The 14,993-nt window shown below is 32.9% G+C and overlaps 1 protein-coding gene across 1 annotated transcript; it reads right to left on the bottom strand.

Annotated features, from left to right (window-relative positions):
• Window positions 1–2,663: 2,663 nt before the first annotated feature.
• LOC130827882 (70 kDa peptidyl-prolyl isomerase-like) lies at window positions 2,664–14,837 on the bottom strand. Its single transcript, XM_057693769.1, has 12 exons — window positions 14,623–14,837; window positions 14,179–14,265; window positions 13,695–13,955; window positions 12,110–12,184; window positions 11,720–11,800; window positions 11,068–11,259; window positions 9,694–9,780; window positions 9,319–9,488; window positions 8,615–8,737; window positions 3,732–3,878; window positions 3,030–3,157; window positions 2,664–2,926 (listed from the first exon to the last, which is right to left on the bottom strand). Exons 1-12 carry the CDS (start codon window positions 14,780–14,782, stop codon window positions 2,827–2,829), a joined length of 1,611 nt encoding a protein of 536 aa, XP_057549752.1. The 5' UTR covers window positions 14,783–14,837; the 3' UTR covers window positions 2,664–2,826.
• Window positions 14,838–14,993: the final 156 nt, after the last annotated feature.

The raw sequence follows: 14,993 nt of genomic DNA, 5'->3' as shown, positions 1-14,993 counted from the left end.
TTTTGCTTGTAGCTTTGACCACTAACCTTGCTTTATAGCGATCTACCTCATCGTCAGGTTTATACTTTGTCTTATAAACACATTTCACATCAATTGCCTTTTTTCCAGGTGGTAAACTAGTTAATTCCCAAGTATTATTTTTCTTAATGGAATGAATCTCCTCCTTCATTGCTTGGACCCACTTCTCATTTATTATTGCATCATCAAATGAGACGGAATCACAATCGGTAATAAGCAAAAATTTGCTATATCATCATTTGCATCATTATCACTTTCATCATCATCCCTAGTAATCACAAAATCGTGCAAATGAGTTGGTAATACTCGATTTCTCTGAGGTCGTCCGTTTAATCATTCTTCTACCATTCTTGATGTAGAATTCACTTGTGGTGAAGATGATGCCGACAACAATGGCTCTGTGGTAACACGTTCAAGGGTATCATTGTAATTTGTTTCTTTCACACTGACATTAGTCTTTATATCAGTCGCCTTGTCCCATTGCCATTCTTCATCTTCAGCGAAGTGGACATCCCTGCTTATTATTACTTCTTTTTTATCCGGATTATATAACTTGTAACCTTTTGTAACATCGCTGTATCCAATGAAGATACATTTTTTACTTTTATCGTCTAATTTTTTCCTCTTCTCATCAGGTATATGAGCATATGCAAAGCACCCAAATATTCGAAAATGAGAGACATCTGGTTTGTTACCTGTCCAAGCTTCTTCTGGTGTCCTTCCACGAACGTTTTTTATTGGACACCTATTTAATAAATAAACAGAATAAGCAACAACCTCAACCCAATATGGCTTTGGTTAATGTTTTGCCTTTAACATGCTTCTCGCCATCTCAAATATTGCTCGATTTTTCCTTTCTGCTATACCATTTTTCTGTGGAGTATAACTAGCAGTTAACTCATGCCTAATTCCTTCTTGCTTGCAATAGTCATTGAATTCATTAGACGTGAATTCTCCTCCACTGTCTGATCTTAATGTTTTTACATGAGATCCACATTGCTTTTCAACAAGAGTTTTGAATTCTTTGAACTTGTTGAATGCTTCTTATTTTTCTCTAAGAAAATATATCCATATTTTTCTTGTATAATCATCCAAGAAAAGTAAAAAAAAAAACCTTTTGTGACCAATAGATTCTACCTCAACCGGTCCAGATATATCAACGTGAACTAACTCTAGTGACTGTTTTGCACGCCTTGAATTTCTAATCGGGAATGAATATCTCTGATGTTTTCCTAGTATACAACCTTCACAAGGATTACTAAGAGCTTCTATATTTAGTAACCCTGTCACCATTATTTTTGGGTTAATAATTTTAAACATTTAAAATTTAAATGACCAAAATGAAGATGCTATATCCAGCTGCTATCCTTAATCATAGTTTGCAAGTTCATCAAATATTTAGTATGAATAGACAAAGGAAACACGCGATTCTTTGTCATTTTCACCCTTGCAATAGGCTTATCATTTTTGCCTTTGATCTCGCGAAATCCATTTTGCAATACAATCTTGTGTCCTTTCTCAGACTGCTGACCCAAACTTAATAAGTTCCAATGTAAATCAGGTACATAAAATACATCAACAATGGTAACATTAGTACCATCCTTAGAATGAATACTAATATCGCCTTTACCTTCCACAGGGACCTTTGTTTTATTCCCAAAATTAACTTCTCCTTGAATTGATTCATCTAAGAAGCTAAAGATATCTTTTTGACTTGTCATATGGTCACTACAAGCAGTGTCAAGATACTAAATTTTATTTGCTTCAGTATCCGCTCCTTGCTTGCATGCAAGAATTAATGGTTGCTCTGCTTCAGCAACATTAGCATGCTCATCTTGATGACGTTGCAATTTGGATCGAAATTCTGATGCAAAATGTCCAAATCATTCGCATTTATAGCATTGTACTTTGGACATATCCTGATTATTAAATGTCTTTGCACGAATTCCTGAAGAACTGCCTTCTCCATTTTTTCTTTATTAGAGGAAAAATAAGTTCCTCCTCTTCCTTGACCGCGACCTCGACCTCGACCACGACCACTACCGCGACCATTGTTATATTCACCTCGAGTAGTAGCATGTGCTCTACTTTGTAGAGCATGCTTAGAATTAGAATTATGTAAGAAAAAGTTAAGAAATTTTCTAATTCCTATATGTAAGAAATATGATATGCACAAAGTAGGAGGAGAAAGAATATTAAAAGTATTATATAAAAATGTGCAATCACTAATTTAAAAACTTCTATTCTTTTCTGATTGTCTTATAATTGCATTACAAAAGTACACTTTATAGTTATCTTGAGGCAAAATATAATGTCCTGTAATTTCTCTTATCCTATAAACTTTAAATGGTAAATATACATTTACTATATTTATTATACTAATAATAGTTCAAGTTTGCCTATTTTTAACAAAATGAGGGGTGGTTGAGATTCAAACCCGTGTTCTCTTGTCACGCTGGTTTCTGATACTATGTTAAGAAACCAACTCAACTAAAAGCTTAAGCTGGTCTAGCATCAAAGTTAGTTATGACTTAATCATTAGAGGATGTTACAAATTAACAATATTGTCAGTTAGGAATTGAGTTTGCTCGGTTGAAAATTTAGTGAAGCAACATTCAAATTCAAATTCAAATAAAACTTGCTCGGATTTAAAACTAAGCTCAATAGACGAAAATCGAGATGTTAATGATATACTGAGGTTGATCTGATCCACTAACGACTTGTTTGATTATCAGTATAAGTATAACATTCAGTGTTATAAGAATTGACAAAATATACTAAATATTAATTTAATTAGCGAAAGAGCCCCTAAACCATTTTTGAAATCATTGAACCAAACAATTGAGCTTGGTATAATGCATCTTCCTTTTGTTTAGTCTTAATCATATGAAGCACAAGTTTGATGTCCCTGTAACCAATGCAAAAAGTGATTAAGAAAATGAAAAATTAATTAATAAACAAGATTAACCATTAATTACTCTAGAATATGAGGTTAGGTATTAATTAAGTACCTATTAGAAGGATCAATTGTGAGAGCTTTTCTGCTATCATTCTCAGCTTTGTCTAAATTACAAGTCTGCAAATAAGCTTGAGATCTTCTATAGAGGGCTTTAACATTGCATGGATCAAGCTCTAAAACCTGTCACATTATTTAAATATTAAGTAATTAGATTAACTTCTGACAAGCATATACTCCCTCCGTTCCCTATTAATGTATCCGAATATTCACGGCAATTAAGAAAACTTAAATTTTTAGATGATGGATATTTTATTAAAAAATGTATTAAAAAAAGTTAGAGAGAAATTTGGAGAACATAAGCAATTTTAAAATAAAAAAATAAAGTTAGTATTAGATACGTGGAGACTATAAGCATAATTAAAATATTAAAATTAGGATGAACAAGATTAATAATGTCTAAAATTTGTCATTTAAATTGAAGATTCTTTAGGGGAACAACAAATAAAATGATTTAAATGAGAAGTGAAATTATTCGCAAAAATATTTATTGTTCATTGACCCTAAAAACCAAATTAACTAAAATAAATAATAAAAACGTTGAAACCGATTTTCAAATTTCAATCTTATCGATTAAGCCCACCATAATCCAAAATCCAATACTCATTTATTTGGTCGGATCATATATGTTCATTAAAAACACACTAATGAAAAAGAAAAATGTAGCAAATCGACGAGACGAATAAGAATTCCAAACCTTAGAGCACAATGATGCAACTTCAACATAGTCCTCCAATTTAAGCTTACATGCTGCATTGTTGAGATTACAAGACACTAAGAGTGCCTTTGCTACTTGATTTTCCTCGTCGGAGAAAGCGTGGTTAAATTCAATGTATTTTACTGCCTGCGAATTATAGTCATAGAAAAAATTTGCAAAATAATGTTTATCTAATTAAAGATTAAATTAAAACGTCATGAAGTTGCTTAAAGTCTAATATCTTATCGTTAGAGTATATATAACATATCTTGAAACTTCAATTATCAACTTACGCTTTTAGTTGAGTTGGTTCCTTGACTTATACTGTTAAGGATTCAACTCAATCAACCTCTTGTCATGCTGAAATCTGATACCATATTAAATAATCAATTCAACCAAAAGCTTAAGTTTATGGTTGAGGTCCAATGATATGTGTTGAGTGCAAGAAGTAGACAGGGAATGTTGAAGTTTCATTCATTCAATGTAAATAGCTTGAGACCCAAGTATTACATATATAGAGAGAGAGAGAGAGGTAAGGACACAACTTTCCTTGACACAGGACACCCTACATTCATTTATGTACATAATATGACAAGGATAAAAGAAATATTCTAAAGGACAAGCAGCAGAAGAATATCAGAGATAGTATAGTAGAGGCGAGTGTGGTAGTGCACACACAACAGCACACACCAGCTCACAGAAGCTCATAGCTAATATCCCCATTCAAGTTGGGAGTGGATGAGAAGCATGAGCTCTCAACTTGAGCAGCAGATGTTGGTGTTGAGACACAGGAAGGGACTTTGTGAAGATGTCAGCCATTTGCTCCTTAGATGAGACATATTGAGGCTCAATGATGCCTGATTGATGTTTCTCACGAATGAAGTGGCAGTCCATTTCTATGTGTTTTTTCCTCTCATGTTGAACATGATTGACAATAATGGAGAGGGCATTTTGTATTCTTTGAGAACATCAGTGGTGTATTTAGATTGAGAGAGGAAAAAGCCTTTGGGGGATCTGTCTACCTCAATGCCCAAAAAATATCTCAAAAGACCAAGGTCCTTTATGTGGAAGTGGGAGGAGAGGAAGAGTTGGACATCAGCAATGACACTATGATCATTTCTAGCTATAAGCAAGTCATCAACATATACTAAGATGACTGTATGATGTTGGGCTTGGTGTTTGGTGAATAGGGAGTAATCACTTTTGGATTGATAAAAGCCATATGTTTGTAAGGCATAAGAAAACTTTGAGAACCACTGCCTAGGGGCTTGTTTGAGGCCATATAAGGACTTTTGAAGCTTGCAAACCTGAAGGGTAGGGTTAGGAATGAGATGCACAGAGATAGGAAGACCAGTACCTTGGTACCCTATAGGAAATTTCATGTATACTTGCTCATCTAGCTCCCCATGTAAAAATGCATTTTTGACATCCAATTGAAAGACTTCCTATTTACTAAGGGCTGCAATAGCAAGCAGGGCTCTTACTGTAGTTAATTTGGCAACTAGAGCAAAGGTCTCCACATAATCAATCCCATACTGTTGCTTGTTTCCCAAAACAACTAAGCGTACTTTGTAACGTTCTATGCTGCCATTAGGAAGATACTTAGTCTTAAAAAGCCACTTGCTGCCAATGGCTTTTTTCCTAAGGAGGAGGTTAGTGATGACCCAAGTATTGTTTTGCTCTAAGGCAGATAATTCTTCATTCATTGTCATAATCCAGTGAGGGTGTTTACTTACCTCATGAAATGTGAGAGGGTCAGAGGTTGGTGAATCTGAGCCATGAAACACTTGAATTCAGGATGCAGACATGTAGTAGTGGAATTGGCCAAGGGTGTGACATAATCTGCCATCCAGCTGGGTTGGGTTTGGGTTCTTTTAGAACGTCTTAAAGGAGGAGGAGATGGTGGTTTAGTAGATGGGGAAGAGGTCTCCAAGGGAGGAGGAGTAGGTGGAGTAGGAGGAGTAGGAGGCTCAGCTAAATTTTCATCATCAGAATAGTGTTCCCACATAGGTGGGTGTTGAATGGAATGCTGTGAGGAGTAAGGTATGAAGTGTTAAAGCTAGCTTGGGTTCAGAGTGTAAGGAAATGCATGTTCAAACCATTTTATGTCTCTTAAGACAAAGATTTATTTGGTGAGAAGATTGAGGACTCTATAGCCTTTTTGAGATGCTGGGTAACCAATGAAGACACAGTGTACACCCCTTGGATTCATTTTATCATGGTTTTGAGTTTGGTTATAGGCTAAAGCTAAGTAACCAAATGCTTTGAGAAGGAAATAGGTTGGTTTTTTATGGTTGAGGGTTTCATATCGAGTTTTATGATGGAGAACAACAGTTGGTAGTCTGTTGATGATGTATGCACTTGTGAGCACACAATCACCCCAGTATGTTTTAGGCAATCCAGCTTGCATTCTCAAACGTCTAGCCATTTCCAAGATATTTCTATGCTTCCTTTCACACCTCCAATTTTGTTGTACCTAATCAACACATGTTGTTTGGTGTATTATCCCATAAGATTCATAAAGAGACTTGCATTGAGAATCCTCAAATTCCAGAGCATTGTCACATCTCACTATTTTTACCCTTTTAGCAAACTGTGTATTTGCCAAGGTGATAAATTTTTGCAAAGCAATGAAAGAGTCTGACTTTTGTTTGAACAAGGTTACTTAAGTAGTTATGGTATGGTCATCTATAACAATGAGAAATAAATTAAATCATTCCCTTGTCTGCACCCTGTATGGCCCCCAAACTTCTATGTGAAGTAATTCAAAGGGTTCAGCAGCATATGATTGATTGAGGATAAAAGGTTGTTTAGTGAGTTTTCTCATAGGGCATGTGACACAGAAAGTTTTTGAACTTTTGCATGATTTATCAATGATACCTAGTTGATATAGCTTTATTAAAGGTGTGTGACCCAACCTTAAGTGCCATAGAAATGAGTCATTCAATCTCAATGCATCCATGACTCACTTTCACAGAATTATTTGCAACATATTGCATATTTCCAACCATAGATTTTATATTTTGATTTATGAGATAATATAATCTTTCTTTTGATCTTCCTAACCCTTTAACCTTTTGTGATTCATTGTGAAAGATAATACACCACTCAGGATAAAAATTAACCTTACAATTCTCAGCATCAATAAGCTTCTTTACAGACAATAGGCTGTGTTTAAAGTCAGGTACCACAAGAACATCTTTGAGGGTCAGTCCATTTTCAAGTGTGATAGAGCCACAATGTTTTATTTTGGATGTTTTACCATTAGGAAGGTTTATGTTATACTAAGCTTTTATTGGTCTAGGGTTGGTTACACATACAACATTCCTAGTCATATGATCACTTGCTCCTGAGTCTATTATCCACTCAGTGGTGTTTGTGTTTGCACAAAAACATGAAACCATACCTACAAATCCAGCAAAGGTGTTGTCCACATCTTCTTCTGTCTGTGCACTGTTGACAGATATTTTGTGCCCTCCTGAAAGGTTTCTCAAGAGTTTCTCCAACTGCTCCACTGTGATCTCACTTCCTTCTCCTAAGATGCCTCTTGTGCATTTGCAGCCATCCTAGTATTCATGATTCTTCCCCAGTTCTGACTTAGGTTGTTCATCTTTGAAATGCTTTCCTTCCCTCTACAAAGAGGTTTGTATTTGGAGTGTCACTTAGGGTACCCCACAACAGTCCAACATTTCTCCTTAATATGTCCCTTAACACCACATGCACTACAAACCATACTCTTAACAGGTCCCCTACTATACATTGCTGAGGATTCCATAAGAGTCTTCATGGGGTTTAAAATGTTTCTTTGAGACTCCTCTTACTAGAGAGAGCTACAGGCAAAGTCAACAGTGGTTAGTGGACTTATCACGATGATTTGGCTCCTTAAGGGTCCATAGGCCTCATCTAGTCCATTCAAGAACTGAAACAATCTCTTTTCTTCCTTTTGTTTCTCAAAAGCTTCTAGGAACTTTGTTACATCATTAGTGGTTGCAGTCATAGTTGTGAGCTGATCTAAAGACTCCAATTCTTTCCATACACTTTTCAACACAGTGTAATACTCATTGATTGTTGATGACCCTTGTTTTGTCTCATACAACTCCTTATTGAATTGTATTTGAGTGAGCCATTTGAGGTTAAAAACCTCCTTTCAAGGTATAACCATATTTCTCTTGCAGACATCATATACATGATGGTTTGTTTGATTGGTACAGACACTGAGCCCATAATCCAACCTATCACTGTGTGATTGCAAGTATCCCAAAGGTCACCCTTAATTTTGTCTTCTTCATCCCTAGTCACTGTTCCATTGACAAATCCAAACTTCCTTTTGGATGACAATGCTATCTCCATAGACCTTTTCCATCTTCTATAGTTGCTTATTTCTGTGAGTTTATCTACACTCACTGTATTTAGACCATCTGATGCATGTAGGTACAGAGGATTTTGTAGAGTCATTTTTTCCATTAGAAGAAAAGAAGGTGGGTGAGAAATAAAAGAGTATCAGAAGAGAAGAGGAAAGAATAGAAATGTGAATAGGAGAGAAAGGAAAAAATGATTAGATTAGGTGTGGCACTGATACCATATTGAGTGCAAGAATTAGATAGGGAATGTTGAAGTTTCATTCATTCTATGTAAACAGCTTGAGACCCAAGTATTACATATATATAGAGAGAGGTAAGGACACAACCTTCCTTGACACAGGACACCCTACATTCATTTATGTACATGATATGGCAAGAACAAGCGGAATATTCCAAAGGACAAGCAGCAGGAGAATATCAGAGATAGTACAATAAAGGTGAGTGTCGTAGTGCACACACAACACACACCAGCTCACAGAAGCTCACAGTTAATAATATATTATATATTCTAATAACACTTACCTTTTCATATTTTTTAGACGCAAGCCAAAATTTCCCTGCTTTAAATAGAGTGTTTCCTTCTTGCTTCTTCTTTTCACATGCTTCGATCTTCTCTTTTGTTTCCATTTTCCAAAAGGGCGTTTCCTAAAGCATTATTAAGAAAGCGTGAAATTTTTTGGAAAGTGGATTTTGAGTGATAACAATAAATGCGATAAACATGAAACTGTAAATATAACCAACTCATTCTATGATTTTAAGTGTTTTTCTTGTTAATTATTACGAAGGCACGATTGATTTTGAGCTCGTGACGATTAGAATTGCAACAGAGAACAATCTATAGATGCTAGCTATTTATAAGTTATACTTATCTTATTTTATGATTGAAATAGTATACACATAGGTCATTCATCTATAAGTTTGTATCTAGAATCCTTATAAAGTTGAGAACAATACTCCCTAATTTTAAGGAAAAAAATCTTTATGTTTCAAATGTTCATACATATTGATTAAACTTCATTGTTTACATTGAAGTATTTATATATAAATGTCGAACTAAATCCATATATATGTATTTATTCTAAATATAATTTTTCATGACCCACTAATATTTTCTTACATTATACTTTAATTAATTAGTTGAGACAAAATGAAAAATTTAAATATTATACTAACACAATGAAGTTACAAATTGAATTTTAGGCAAGAAAATAAATTTGAAGATATACCTTAGTAAAATCGAGTAGTTTAACTTCATAAAGAAGTCTTGAATTACTATTATTGCTTTGTGATACTTGATGACTATTTTCTTGGGTATCATCCGAAAGAACAAACACTTGGGCCTTTTCTCCCTTTTTCATGCTCATTATTGCTTTGTCTAAGCTCTCGTTAATTTGATCTGTTAGTAAATTTAATCGTAAATTAAATATTTAGCGTTAAATATAATTAGATTTTTAAAAGAATCACATTTTATTTCAATTAAAAAACAATTGATATTATATTTTTGAATAAGATTTTTAGTTATATTATCACTTAACCTGAAATAAAAAATTTCGAATATAAACACATTCAAAGACTAGAGTTTGTAAAGTTTGTAAGTGTACCTTGTAGGCACGTATACTCAAATGGCTCTTCTTTGCACCCATTTTGTTCAAAAATTGTACCATCTTCTCGCTTGCCCACGTATATAACTGCCAATAGCCCAATATTTTAACAAATCTCAAGAATTTCATCTTTTTAGAGTGTCTCATCATAAAACGAGCTCATATATTTAGTTCTGCTTTTTAATTTATCAAATTAAAATTGTATATAATTACTTTAAGATTCAAAGTTATCACTTTAAAACATAAATATTTTATTGAGCCAGCCCAATAAATTTATCTCACCGTAAAGTTATCTCGAAAATTTATATAAGAATTTTATTGGTAAAGTATATAAATGTCAACACAAAATGAAGTCATTTTTTAATCATTAAAAATTAGTATTGTCATATATAGAACTATAAATCATTTGGATTACTAAATTCAATTCCAAGTAGTTTAAATATCAACTTCCATATTTTGGAAAAAATTTTATATAGAAGATTACATGAATTAATCTATTGGTTTATATAGTCTTTTTAAAAAAAAAAGTGTTGAAAATGATGAATTTTTAGAGCATAAAATAAAAGGGGAAATTTTTAAAAGCTAATCACCAAAATGTGAATTTTTAGAATTAAATTTTCTTCTTAAATAAATACTCAAGTTCCTAAAAGACTTGAGTATTAAAACATGTGCACTTTTTTTTTATTTCTTTTTATTATGGTGATTAGCTTTTAAAAATTTCTCCTTTTATTTTATACACTTAAGGGTTATTTGGATTGAGTATAAATATTTAAGGAGTAAATAAAAGTCAAAGTAGGTAAACAAAGTTAATTAGATAGAAGTTTAAAGGAATTTGATTGTTAGAAAGGTGGAAGAATTGGTTAAAAGGTAATAAATATGGATAAAACAACAATTATTTCCCTCATATTGGGGGTATAAATTTATCCTTGGGAAGGGTGGGGGAATACTTTACTCCAAATGAGGGAAACAACCATTCTTTTTTATTTTACTCTCATTTTATATCTTTCACAAGTATTTCAATTACTTCATTTGCATTTCAATTTATCTTTATTTCACTAGTTTGACTTTTTATACCCTTTAAATATTTATAGTTAATTCAAGCGACTCCTAAAAAGGAAATTTTCTTCTTAAATGCGTAGAATTTTTAAAAGCTAATTACAAAAAGGAAATTTTTAAGTCTTGTTTGATTTACTTTGCTATCATTTCCTTTTATAAATGTGTGCAGTTTCTTTTATTATTATCCACACATTTCAACTATTACGGAATATCATTCATACAATTTAAATGATTTCACCATTTCTTAATTAATTCTTGTGCAATATATAATCTTAACAATTTTTGAGGATTACTTAAAAAGCTTAAAAAGTAAAGCACCTTTTACCAAAGAACCCTCATTAGGATAAGTCAAACCTTCCCCAGCAGAAATAACCTTCTTCAAGATCTTCTTGTCACCAACGATATCTATAACACTTCTCAAAGATAAGAGTTCAAGAAGGATGGTTATGGAGTCCCAACTTCCACTTCTTGTTATATGTTCTCTACTTTCAACTTGATTTCCAAATCCATCTATATACATCTATTTCAAAGTTAGTACATAATCTTAACAAATATGTTTCTTATCGATTTTTTCAAAACATTTTTAGTTTAACCTCGGATTATAATAAACTATAAAATTATATTTTTCTTTTATTTATATCATATGAAGTTCAAATTATATTTTTCATTATAGTATTAATTTAGAAATTAAATTCGTGCCGTGTCAAATCGTTGTGGGGACTGAAGACATGCCTTCTATGTAGTGTAATGACGGCCCATATACAATAACGGGTTGGGTTAGGCTAGGCTAACCCGACCAGCCTCGAACAATGTCCTGTGATACGAACACCAGCAAGCAAGCTATTATGGGTATTGTCACGGGCCACTACATGATTTTTTAAATATATTTAAATTTTTTTTCTCTTAAATTGGTTATATAATTGTCAAAGACACCATCTCAAAAGTTGTTAGTTAAAAGCTTTAAACTTACAAAAGAATCTAACAGAGAGCTCTGCCTTTTCGTTTTTCCTCATGGTCTTCACTGCTTTATGAATGGCAGGACACAAATTCCCTGTCAAACTAACCAAAATCCTTGTAAGTATTAAAAACATTTCATCTCATGTTTTCTGTTCGTATCATTTGCTACAAGTATAAAATTTGAGCAAACTAAAAAAATAAATAAAATGGTAAAAAAGTATAATTTAAGAAAAATAGAGATATGAATTAAAAAAGTGTGGTGGGCCATGATGAAAAGTAAAAAATAGTAATTTTAAGGTAAATTAAAATAAAAAATATAGTAAAATTCGTGACGATAGAAAGAGTAAGTATTGTACGGAAAATGAGGAATTTTTGTATTAAATTATGCTAACAAGTAACTTACCATCTCCGACATGGAATTCTACACACTCTGAGTTTGAAACCATGGCGCCATTTTCAAGCTTTACTTCATACTTGACTAGCAATAATGCAAAATTCAATAAAATTCAATTACATATGTATCAGCAAAATAAGGACATGTCATATAGTAAGTAAAAATGTATGTCATGTATATAGCAAGTAAAAATCAATTTTGTACCTTTAATCATATAGCTTAACAAGTTAAATTAATCATTTCCCATTAAAAAACAAATCATTTGACTAAAACGAAATAAATTATTTGGCATGGTATAAAAACATATCAAATTTAAGGAAAGTTTGGATTACGTTTACACTTTTATTCTAATAAATTTTTATACGAAAGAAACTAATATAATATAAAGCTAATTTTAAGATTTTAGTTAATTGAGTTTGTTGAGTCAAGTTCCAAATCTCACATTAATGGAGGTGAGTTTGATCACCTCGTAACGTACTCTTTGACTTGCACGTTTGAGAGCGAAGTTGTGAGTGTAAGGAAATATAAGAGCATATATTTTGGATCATTTGATGGAGTGTTGGTCGAGCATAATTGGCTCGGTCGAGCCTTGATGCAGCAGCAAGGCAGAAGCTTCAGTGGATTCGGTCGACAGGTCGAGCAGCTGGACAGTGGGCAAAACAGAAACTTTTTGTTTGTATTCGTTGTGGGCTTTTGTGGGTTTGTCCTAAGGCTTTTGAAATATGTCATGGGACTATATAAGGGGTTTTAGGAGTTCATTAGGATAGTAGAGAGAGCCTAATACCAAGAATTAACTAGGGTTTTAGCCAAGAGAGTTTATTTCACTTGTATTAGGGCATGTGAGAGAGATTGACATCAAAGGTTCAATCTTTGCTTTGAGGGGTTGTTTTTAAAGCTTGTTAAGTGAGTCATTAATCTATTGTTGAGTATATTAATGATAAGATACTTGTTTTGAGGGGGAGGTATCATTAGATACCTTATATTTTGTGTGTGTTTGTCATTGTTGTTTGGAGCTCTATTTTCTTTACACTTGGCTTTTGTTATTGTTTCTTCACCATTGTCATAATCCATTCACAATAGAGTTGATTCTTATATCAAACGTAACTTACAAAATTTAGAAAGTGGCTTACTATTTTGACATTTAGCATCATGGAGAGGCCTACCGTTAGTTCAAGGGAGTGCAATTCACCCTCAATTTAAATTTTTTCAAATAAAAAGTCTTATTTATTTTAATTTAAAATATATTCTTTAAAATGATAAAATGAAACTAAACACTCAAAAGTATGAGAGACCAATTGCTAAATGATTATCTAATCAATTATATAGAAGTGAATAGTGATGTATTTATAGATGAGTGAAGATTTTATTGAAAATTTTCAAATTTTGAGAATTCAAAAACAATGATTATAATAGTTAATATAGTTTCATTTCAATAAAATATTAGCTAGTTGTAATTTTTACAGTGTTAATAAAAATTGTGCTCATCACATTACTTTTTAATATTGCACCCCAAATTTAAAAATTTTGAATCCGCCCCTCTTTATTATACAAGAAGTTTAAAAAGATTTTTATGTATTAGTATTAGTATGATCACCTGAAACCTCGTCGCCATCTTTAGGAGTGGCCCAACCTTCTCCTTCAGTTAAGATCTTTTTGAGTACCCCTCCATCTCCGGTTATGTCTCTAATGGTGCTCCAAGATACCATCTCGACGTCGAAAATAAGGGTCGAATGAGGCGGAATAAGGGGTGGATGACCCACCTCTCCGTAGGCTAATTGAGGTGGTATTTTGAAAATGGCCCTTTCCCCTTTCTTCATTGTGGCCACCCCTTCATCCAACCCTCTAATAACTTCACCTAAAAAATTAGGGTATTGTTGTTCGTCAGTTAAGTCATAGTCATAGTCATAGTCATAATCATTAATCCACTATTCTTGCATAAAGTCAAAGTTTGAAGAAAAAATAGCAGACATATCATACCTTTAGTCTTTGAAAGAGAGGGCAAAAAAAAATATGTGCAGAATAATGTATCTTATTAAACTAAATTTATTTTTAGTGAGTTAGAATCTACATATACATACCTTGTCCCAATTTAAACTTAAAAGGAGCTTCTTTTTCAAGACTTGATTCCAATGATGAGCCACCTTCAATGTGCCCACTATAATTAACTATATAAACATAGCAAAATCACCATCAGACATAAAATTTAAAGTAATGTACTACTTAATTGTAAGTATAATTTAAATATTTGATTTTGTCGGTCTTTTGACATAATATTAAAAGTCAACGTGATAAAATCACCGTTTAAATGAAATATTTAGCATCATGTATAAAAAGGATATATGATTGAGGATATGTAAGATATGATGTAACTTCACTTATCAATCAACACAACACTTTAGTTGAAGTTTCAGAATATGTTATTTAATCGAATATTTTATTTAATCGATCACAATGTCATTGTTGCTCAAAAACAATAGAATTTTTTGTTGTACAAAAAAAGTGGCTAGTTTGTTAAGGATTACCTTCAACTTCATCACCAAGAAATGGGGTTTGCCATGATGATCCACGACGTAAAATCCTCTTCGTAAGTCCATGGTTTCCGATTTCTTTTACGTGTTTCGATAAATTTAGTGGTTGTTCATCAGTTTGTGGATTGGAAATGGATGGGAGGGAGACTTCCATTGCTATTGAAGAGAATGAAACAAAGGTGGACAAGTAGATAAGCCGTTTTTGGATCTTTTTGTTTTAAGAAAGATCGAGTATTATTCGTAATACGACACCGTATCAAATGTTGCTAAGCGCTGGCCGCTGCGTAATGTTCTAGTTTGGGCCTGAGCCAGTTCTTGGGCCTCAGCCTGTTGGTAGTTGGGAATTCAAGCCTTTAATTCAATTT

Source organism: Amaranthus tricolor, chromosome 1, assembly GCF_026212465.1.
Source record: "Amaranthus tricolor cultivar Red isolate AtriRed21 chromosome 1, ASM2621246v1, whole genome shotgun sequence".
Lineage (NCBI taxonomy): Eukaryota > Viridiplantae > Streptophyta > Magnoliopsida > Caryophyllales > Amaranthaceae > Amaranthus > Amaranthus tricolor.
Note: the sequence above shows the minus strand (reverse complement) of the source record. Positions and strands in the feature narration are given on the sequence as shown.